The 10,099-nt window shown below is 39.2% G+C and overlaps 1 protein-coding gene across 1 annotated transcript in view; it reads left to right on the forward strand.

Annotated features, from left to right (window-relative positions):
- Positions 1-9,419, forward strand: part of tead1b (TEA domain family member 1b) — an 89,748-nt gene extending 80,329 nt beyond the window's left edge. The window contains 3 exon segments of the mRNA XM_036587041.1: positions 2,569-2,709; positions 4,289-4,441; positions 5,937-9,419. Of these exon segments, the coding sequence (XP_036442934.1) occupies positions 2,569-2,709; positions 4,289-4,441; positions 5,937-6,050 (408 nt within the window). The 3' untranslated portion in view covers positions 6,051-9,419.
- Positions 9,420-10,099: the final 680 nt, after the last annotated feature.

Consider the following 10,099-nt stretch of genomic DNA (forward strand, 5'->3'; position numbering starts at 1 on the left):
GGCTCTTCAGAGCGAATCAGCACTTTGTCTGGAGCACTTCGTCTCCCTTGTTTTATGCGTAGTCTGACACGTAAAGGAGTGTTTTGGTGAAAAAATCAGATTCATAAAGTTTTACCCTTGTAGTCAATCAGCCAAGACCAGTTTGGCATCTGACGTTTGCTTCTTCAGTTTTGCAGTGGAGCTATGAGGATAATGTAGCTAACAGGTAGTGGAAGCTTATAAGCACCTGTCAGTGTTGCGTAAACCGCTCATCTAAAGCGTCATACATTTGTCTCAAATTCCATAGAGTTGTTATTTGATCTCACATAGACTTGCTTATGGACAAAAAAGGACAAAGGTATGTTACATAGCTAAAAACAGTAGTAGCAGCAATCTAGAAGCCTGAATTCTGCCTGTTTTGTCCTGTTTTGTCCTTTTTTGTCCGTAAGCAAGTTTGTTCACTTAAAGAGGCATTCCGCAGTCATACAGTGTTTTGAAACTTGCAGACTGAGATTTCTTTACAGTGGCAGTGATGGGAACCAGGAATCCTGCTGTCTACAACACAAATATAGCCATTTTATTTCCTATTCAGAATAACTATGTGTCCTCTGAGTTTTATATGCAATGTTGATGGTAAAATAGTAGTAAAATCTGAATTTTCTTTGAATATTTGCCTTACAGTCCTCTGCAAGTACAGTTGTTTGAAAAATATTGGGCACCCCTGGTCATATTTTCTTGATTTTCTAAGTTAAATTATTACATCCTGAACAGAGAACACACTTAAATATGACATCTGCAAATTTGAGTGTTCAATTTCTACGCAAAAGTTATGGCAAATTTAATTTTAATATTTTATTTTTCCATTATTGATAGAAGTTTTAGGCCAGAGCTGTTCTAAATCAGTGTCTCAGGTATCAGGCAACTTATTTGTCATAATAGCAATGATATTAACCATTTATTTATGCAGAAATTTTGAAATATTGGTAAAGTTCTTCTTTAAAAAACCAATGGGGTTTAAGTGTATTTGGTTTGCACTGTGCTAATTGATGCTCATAAGCTTCTGTTACATGTTAGCTACTCTTGTTCTAGTGCTCTAAAGTAGCACACTTGGGACAACATGTGTTGACTACGGTTGGGATGAGGGAAGAATTGTGTGAAGTTGATTTTAATCAAATTTTAATTGTTCCATAAATGTATTTATTATATCGTCGCTGTCCAAAGAAAACCATGCATCTCCATTTTTGTTGTTTTTTGTTTTCATCATTTCATCACACCAGCCGTCCTTAACGCTGTGCAAAATATTCACGATGCATGGAACAATATAAATGCTCTAAAATCACTTGGAATAAAATCTCTTTACATTGACTTACATTGAAAGCTCAGAGTGTTTTTAGGTTCTCCTGTAAAGTAACTATTTTGGAGATACTTGTTTTTCTTTGGACAGTGATGATACACTACGTGTAGATGGTATGTGTGAAGTTTATACTGTATTTCTGGCTGTTTAAAATGATATAAAGTAAGTTCTTGAGTGTGGATTAGTCACATAGATTACTGTACATTCATGCGCTGTTCCTCACTCATGCTGAATTTCTGAACTGCTGCCCAGTTGAGCATGAAGAGAATGGGCCACTTCAAACGGAGTTTGCATATGCTTGTGTGTGCAGCCCGTCGGCTGCTATATTTGGCGTGGCATAGCAGAAAAGCGCCAGATCAAAGCCTTTGCTAATTCCATCTAATATTTCAAAACAATTGCGAGGCCCGGCTGCTGCTCTAATAGCTGTTTAAACATTGCATATGTTTTACCCAAAACGAAATGCTAACTAGCGGCAACCAACAAAGTGGGCCCCGTCGTGGCCAGAGCGAGGCTGCTCAAATTCCGTTTGAAGTGACGAGCGGATCTGAATTTCAAATAAAGCGGCAGATCTGCACAATAATGCCTCTCCTGAATATTATGTGAAAATCTAACGGGCTGTCTTAATGAAGGGGAGAGCATGCCGGAGAGGAATATTTGCGTTTTTCTTTTTCTTTTCCTTTTATTAATTTTGATAATGAACATCGGGCCCTAATGAAAGAAAGAGGCCCACTGAAAGCTGTTCTTTTTCACGAGGGTGAAATAGCTTCCACGCATGATGTCATTTAATCTATTCTTTATCATCTGCCTTTGAAAGGCCACACTGATACACCGCTTTTTTAAATGGACACACGTGAAGGCCCAGATTGTTAGCTCAATGAAAGGAAAATGCAGCGCTGAAAATGAATAGTGTTTCATGAGCCAAACTATTGATTTAAGGGATACAGATCTCTCCTGGATATTTCCTTAATTTGTTCCTTAATGCACTTGAACAGATCAGTTTTTGTTCTTCTTTAGAGTAATAAGATGTCAGTCACTGCAGCGAGCCTGCATTAAGAATGCACTATGCTCATCATGTCCACCAGGTGGCAGCTCTTCACTCAGTGTTGTGCAAATAAAAATGCCCTTTCTTTATTGCGGTGTTCTAATTTGATATTTACTGGAATGAAGACTTACTAAATGTAGAGTTATTGCAGGCTGTTCTGTTCTCTGCTCACGCTGCTGTTGTTGTTTTCCAGGCTGACTTGAACTGCAACGTTCAGGAGGAAACCGGGGCATTCTATGGCGTCACCAGTCAGTATGAGAGCCCGGAGAACATGACCATCACCTGCTCCACTAAAGTCTGCTCCTTCGGCAAACAGGTGGTGGAAAAAGTGGAGGTAGGTTTTACATAAGCTTTTCCGTTAGTGGCTCTTTTGTTTAAAGGAGCTTAAATTTCTTGGGGGCCGTGAGCCACAAGATCTTCTCCAGGAGAGGCCGGTTAAAAATTTTTAAAAGTTTTTCTAACACTTTACCTAACGCTGTTTACCTAACAAATTTTAACTACATAACAATCACACATTACTCAGTGTTAGCCACAACTGCTACTAATAATAACAGTTATCATTATTACTAGTTGTAGTATAAATACTTAATGAATGAAGTATAAGTATTTAATAAATATTTTAATGTTCAGTTAAATTATGTCAACATGCATCAACAGTAACATAATACGGGACTCTTATTGTGGTAGCATTACAATAAGAGTCCCCTGCTTCACCTTCTAAGTCAGAGGGAAGTAAAGTGTTGGCAAAGGAGAGCAGTTAATTCTGTTTTCAGTGGATTTGTGTAAAAATTCCACTCATTTCTTAATTATGACTTGCTGTATCTACTGTGCCCTATGATGGACTGGTGACCTGTCTAGGGTGTTTCCTGCCTTCCACCCAGTGACTGCTGGGATAGGCTCCAGCTCCCCCTACGACCCAGAAGGATAAGCGGCGTAGAAGATGTGTGTGTGTGTGTGTGTGTGTGTGTGTGTCTACTGTTATGTCATCGAAGAAACCACAAAGGCAGATTTAACTAGCCATTGGACTAAATTAAAACAGTAGTTAAGTTAGTTATAGTTAAATTTCGACCGAGCCTGCTTAGTGTGCACTGGAGCTACGAGGCTAATATAGTTCACAAGTGAAGGATGTTTATATCCCATCAGTTAGTACTGCTCTGACCTCATCCCTAAATCGTCCCACACGTGCCTCATACCTGTGTTGAGTTGTTAAGTAATCTCAAACAGACTTAATCTTGTTTTTTTGACACGGCGTAATGTACTGTTATCTATAAAAATGGACAAAAGTGAGGACACAGTTCATGCTTTGAGGTGGGTTTACGACTGCAGTGTATTTCTTCATTTACTGCATGTATCTTTTTAACCTTTTCAACTCCTTGTAGGAGTTCAACTCCGGTAGTTCCAAAGCACACTTCGTCATGCTCTTCATAACTTTCATATTTCATAAACTACATTCAAAAGGTCATATGAGAGCTGTAACTGTCTTCTTTCCAGTCAAATAGATGGGTGATGTAATTTTAAACCCTTATAATAAAAGAAGCTGAACTGATAATTTTTTTTCTACTGAAAGTCGACCCATTTTTCCACAAATCTGGGCTATAAACTATAAACAGATGGCGTCTCTTCAGTGATCTGCTCTGTAAAAATTATTTTTATAAAAAAAATAGTGTCTAGAACGTCTTTCTGTTAATTTTAGGGGAGCTTTTACAATAAATAAATAAATAAACAAAATAAAAATTTGCATTTATTTTATGCAGTTACTGAATAATTTGCCTTACGATTTGGTCATGTAAATTCAGATGGACAAACCAAAATATACCCTGGTCAATAAGAGGTTAAATAAATGCTAATTGAAAGTAAAAAGTACTGTTAACTCAATATCTGCTTTCATGTGGATCTCTGTGCTTTGCCTCCAGACGGAGTACGCTCGCTTCGAGAACGGCCGCTTTGTGTACCGGATAAGCCGATCTCCCATGTGTGAATACATGATCAACTTCATCCACAAACTCAAACACCTGCCCGAGAAGTACATGATGAACAGCGTTCTGGAGAACTTCACCATCCTATTGGTGAGATGCCCCGCCTTTGTCGTTCTCTTTTGCCCTCTAGACCTATCCTGCTTCAGGGTGGTGGGCGGAGCCTGTGGCTCTCGGCTCGGAATTCCAGGCATTCCTGTGTTCTCGCGTGAAGCCTCCTAATCTCGAGCGGGGTGGAGGGGTAGAGAGTGCTTTCATTAAGACAGCAACCACGCAGGGATTAGAGGCCTTCTTCTCTTCTACGGAGAATGTGCTTGTGGGTGTGCTCTCTCAGCCTGTGTCCTCCTCTCCCCCCTTACGCCTTCTTCTCTTCTTCAAATTCCTCACGTTCCACAGACACACGGCCTGTAAAACTGACTGCAGCCCTGCTGCAAAGTCCATATTCGACCTTATATTACAAACTTTAAGTACTTTGGAGAAGAAGCACCCCAGGGGCAACATTTTTTGCCATGTTGCCCTCCGATATTGGGGCTTTTACAAGTTATTTTTGCCCTATAAAATTTTCAGTGTAAACAAAGACATTCAGAATGGTTTGATATGAAGTTTCCCACTCTGGAAACTTACTGAGTCAGGCTTGTTCACAACAGTGGTGATTGGAACCAGATGTCCAAAGCATTTATTGTGTCTAAAAGCTACCTCACAAAAAGATGGTTACAAATATGCTCCCTGTTGCCTTAGTGAATGTTTTATGATAGTTTTGAGTGAAATAATTGGTCTAAAATGTAGTTTTTTATTATACGTTCAAGGTGGAGAGGTACAGGCATAGTGGGAGCAAAATAGTACCCTTTTTCAGATTCACTACTATTTTTACCATCATCAACATTACATGTAAAAACTGAGGAGACACAATTAGGTTCACAATGGCTATATCTGCATTGTAGACATGGCGACCCCTGGTTCCTTTTACCACTGCAAAGAAATTAGTCAGTAAGTTTCTTTACAATGAACCATTTCACATCAAGCCACTCTGAATGACTTTGTTTACATCTCAACCATTTAAATATGCATAAATATGCATCTGTCGAAGCACAGAAAACGCATCTCCAAAATGGTAACTTTACAGGAGAAGGAAAAAACCTACTCTACTTTTAATGTAAGTTAATGGAACCAGACTTTTTACCAAGTTGTTCCGGGCCGTTTCTTTTGGTCCATTCATCATGAAATTTGCACACAATGTAAAGAGCAACAGGCATTTTCAAATTATGTCAAAAACTGAAAAATGCAGCAATATTTTATTTTAAAATAGTTCCCTACTGCAGTCATTTGTACTGTTTGGTAATATTTAAGTCTTCACTGCCATAACATGTCACCTTTCTGATGGTTGCGTAAATGGAGTGCAATGGGGAACAATAGCCTTGACAAAGGATGAGAATTTGATCGCACTTGATGGCGTCACTACTAATGACGCATTAAAAATGCCTTGAATGGTTCTGGTATTGAACTGGAACATTCCTTGTAGACGTGTGAGGCACTAACAGCATGTAACCTTGCGCTCTCTCTTTCTCTCGTTTCTTTCTCTGCGTGGCAGGTGGTCACAAACAGAGACACACAGGAGACCCTGCTGTGCATGGCGTGTGTGTTTGAGGTGTCGAACAGCGAGCATGGTGCGCAGCATCACATCTACAGGCTGGTGAAAGAATGAAGCTCGTGCCGGCCAGCAGCCCAGTCCTATAGACTCTGAACCTCAATAAAAAGTGGCAGTGCCTCTAGTTCAACACTCACCCGCAACGATTCTCGCTCACACCTGGGTGATGCTTATTGTTATTACATTTTTTTTTTTTTCAGTCTTTAATAATGTATATGTGTTTGACGTTTTTGACTGCAGCTGTGAATTGCGGTACAGTTGTATTATGTTTTGATACAGGAAAGAATCTTCATTTTTAAGGATGCCTAACTGACGTTTCTCCGTAGGTTGTATATATAAAGTAACACTATCGGTAGGTTGGGTTGAATTAGATTGAATCCGGCCGACAAATTCAAATGACTTAGGGTTTTCATTGCTGTCTTGTACACCCTGGAAACAGACTTTAGCCTTCTTTCTATGGTTCATGTAAAAGAATGACATCTATGAGTGTGTGTAGGCATACATTTGTGTGTGTATAGATGTATATACTCACAAAAAAATGTAGTTTTTTTTTCCAAAGAAAAGTATTTGAGGAATTTCATTTTGAAACATTTGGTTAATTAAAGAGAAACAATTATCATGGCCATCAGAATGATAAAGTAACCAACTTCAAAAGACCTTTGTAGCATTCAGGGAATTCAAAAGTCCAGCCCTTGAAAAGTAATTCTTTTCAGAAACTTTTTTTTTCTTTTTCTCCTGACTTCTTGATGATTGACTGCACTGTGATAGCGTTCCAGAGGTTCGTTCCAACTTCTGTCTCTCTGCTGTGGCTAAAGGCAAGTCATCACCTGCAATAAGGAATCGAAGCAGAGATTTAGACCCCTTCACAATTTCTAAACAGTTCCTGCTAAAGAGTTTCGCTAAAAGCAAGAAAGCACTACAGAAAGTACCAGGGGCTGATTGATGGTCACAATGTCCCAAGCACTTGGATCCTCTTGTAGGACGCGCCTTATTGAGCAATCCTACGCTTTCGTTTTGGATCGCTGACAATGCTCCTCGGATAATTCATCGAGACACAATCTCATCGTACTGACATCAGGGAAGCTTCATCTGAGGCTTGTTCCCTTTATGCTTGTGTCCTCTTAATAGTTAGGTGACAGAAAGGGTTCTGCCACTTCTGGGTCCCTAAATCAGTAGTTCTCAAACTGGTACCCCAGACGGTCCAGTTGGGGAATGACCAAAAACGTGAACTGTCTGGTGGACCCTGACGACCAGTTTGAGAACCATTGCACTAAAGAACCCTTCAGTGGCTGGTTTGACATTTGTGAGTGAGAGGAACCTCAAAGTTTTAACAGTCAACACTAAGTTAAGTTTCAACACTAGTTAAACAAAACATCTGAGCAAAGAACCCTTTGGAAACCTTTCGTTTTAAGAGAGTATCTGTCCCGTTTGGTTCCTCTGTTCTTTAAGGAGTCCCTCTGCTGCCTTTAACTCGAAAACACCAAGCCCATGCCTCTGTGGCCTCCTCCGGTCTTCTCCCAAGACTGCGAGCCTTAACCATGGTCGTGTGATATATATATATTTTGTTTTTCTCCAAAAGATGCCACTAAAGCTGTGAGCTCTTTCCTAAGCTGGAAGATTTTTCTCGTTCTTGTCACATGTCGTAGGAATTGTACAGTACAGAGCTGCCAAAGCGTAAACAATATCCAGCACAGTGCCTTAGCGGATGCCTCCCGACCTGCGTGAACGTGGAAGAACGTCTCTCTGGCCCGAGAAACACTACGATCCTTTTCGCGAAGATCCGGCCAGTGTGCGCATTGGCGCAAACTAACACTGCATCTCATACAGTACGGTATAAAAACACTACTCAAAAAAACTGACCATGCCTTTCTTATCGGAAAAGACCAAAAATTTCCTGGAGGTACAAGTATCTCCTCCTCGTCTCCTGCACTGTAGCATGAAAGTGCCTTTGGTTCACCTTTTTTTTCCAGCTTAGAAAAGACAAAATCTTATTTTGCATTACTAAGATTATCAAAAAAACCAAATAAGTGGATGTAAGTTAAATATTCACCACAATGCCTTGCTAAAATTTTATAGTAGACGACAAGGGACAGTGGATAAATATTAAAATAACATTATGTGACAATTATTGATTAGAGAAATTATTACTGATATTTGTTTAGGTTTTTTTGTTTTTTTTGGAAAACTGTAAAATGTCGTGAGAAGCACCTCCGTTTGTACGTGTCACATCCCGTTTTTTAAAAATTTCTGGGAAAAAAAAAACGGTTTCTTACAGTAAATTGGAACCCTAACCCTTTAGTAGCATCACTGTGCTATTGTTTTCTCTTAAAACACTAAAAGATGATCTTGGTTTCGCCAGTTGGGATGTTTCCTTTTCTGTAGAAGAATGTATTCGCAGTTTTTAGGTGGGCGTACTCGTCCGTCCACTCGGCTTATCAAACGGGAATTAGTTTTTAAGGCCTTTACTGTTAAACACTTCGAAACCTTCGACTCTCTTTCCTTTTGTTTTTACACTATTTACCCAAGTTATTCGTTTCAGTCATTTCTAAAGACGGTTGCAGACTACGTTCAACTGATCTGTATGTTGTACTTCTTAATGTAAACTGTGGAGTTTAGTATGCTTGACATGAAAAATGACAGACTATTTTGATTGTTTTTGTGTTTGCCCTTCATTTTCCTCTCTGTTCTCGTTCACATCGTGTGAATTATGGAGATTTTCCTGTATTACTGTTCTCTGTGTATACGATGGTTTTTGTGACGTCAGTATATTGAAGGCCCAGTCGGGCGGTGAAACTGTTACTGCTGCGCTGCTGGTACCTTTGACTTTGTCTGTTCCGCCTGAAAAACGATTCCAGCTGCCACCCCTTTACTTCACTATAGGGAGCTGAATATCGATGCCTTTAATACGACGAATGTTAGGACACTATTTTGATAGTAACAGACACTAAGCAGTTGCTTTCTTAAAGGAATCATGACACACGTCAGCAGTCTAGCTCTTGTTCTTTATTTGTATTTTGTCTATGTGTAGGTACTGGTACCTCCTTCGTTCATTACCATTTAAGACGTTGGCTTTAAAGTGAACTATTCTTTAGTTCAAAATAGTATCATGAAAAAAAAAACTATTGGGTTTGTGTGCAGAGATTTTTTTTTGTAAAAAGGTGCTTTGTATAAAATTATATATTCTGGCTTTTCTTGGTACAAAGGTGTGATATCTTTTAATATCCATAATGTTGGTAAAAGCGTTGGAGCAAAGGTGAGAGAGAGGAGAGAGAAGAAATCCTGCTATGTGTATGTGTTCTTTACTGCATATGGTCTTGTCTTTGCTCTGTAACATTTTGATGCCTTCTTGATAAAGTGGTAGATATTTTGTAGCTTTCTAGATACTTTGTATGTATACATTATTGAATAAAATAAGTAAAAACAGTCCTTTCCTTGTCTTTCATGACCCCCTGCACTCAAACTCCTCTTGTATGACTTATTATGATTATATAAACTAATATTTTTATTAAATGTATTACTATAGCACATAGTGAATTCACATTATGCTATTTTAAACAGACACAAACTTTCTCAGTGCATCCAAAAAACAGCAGCTTAATTTTGTTAATCACAAATGAGTTTGAACTGATCACGATCCACTACACTAAAACGTGCTAATGAGATGATAATGGCGTCTGACAGGAAACTTACCCTTGGCTACAGAACATGCCAGCATAGCTTACTTGTTTAATGTGTTTGGACTGTGCTTTGCTAAAATAAATAAACGATAAATGATGTTGGTATTTAAAATTATGACGGTGTCAAATTTATATTGCACATCTAGCTAATAAACTCAGTATGGTGCTGTTATAGTAGCAGGTAATGTAATGTAGCTTAGCACCTTTACAGCTTCCCCACGTCGCTGCACAGGTTCAGTTTGGCTCACTAGCTAAAGCTTTACTGACATGATTTTGAGGGTAAAACCCATAGATATACATACCATAGATATACATGCTGCCAGGACCAGCAGACTGGGGGACAGCTTCATCCACCAGGCTGTCAGGATGCTCAACCCTCTCACTACTTTGCCCCGCCCCCCTTCTGCCTCCACACACACAGAGTTCAGA

The sequence above is a fragment of the Colossoma macropomum genome, unplaced genomic scaffold (assembly GCF_904425465.1).
Source record: "Colossoma macropomum unplaced genomic scaffold, Colossoma_macropomum, whole genome shotgun sequence".
Taxonomy (NCBI): Eukaryota; Metazoa; Chordata; class Actinopteri; order Characiformes; family Serrasalmidae; genus Colossoma; species Colossoma macropomum.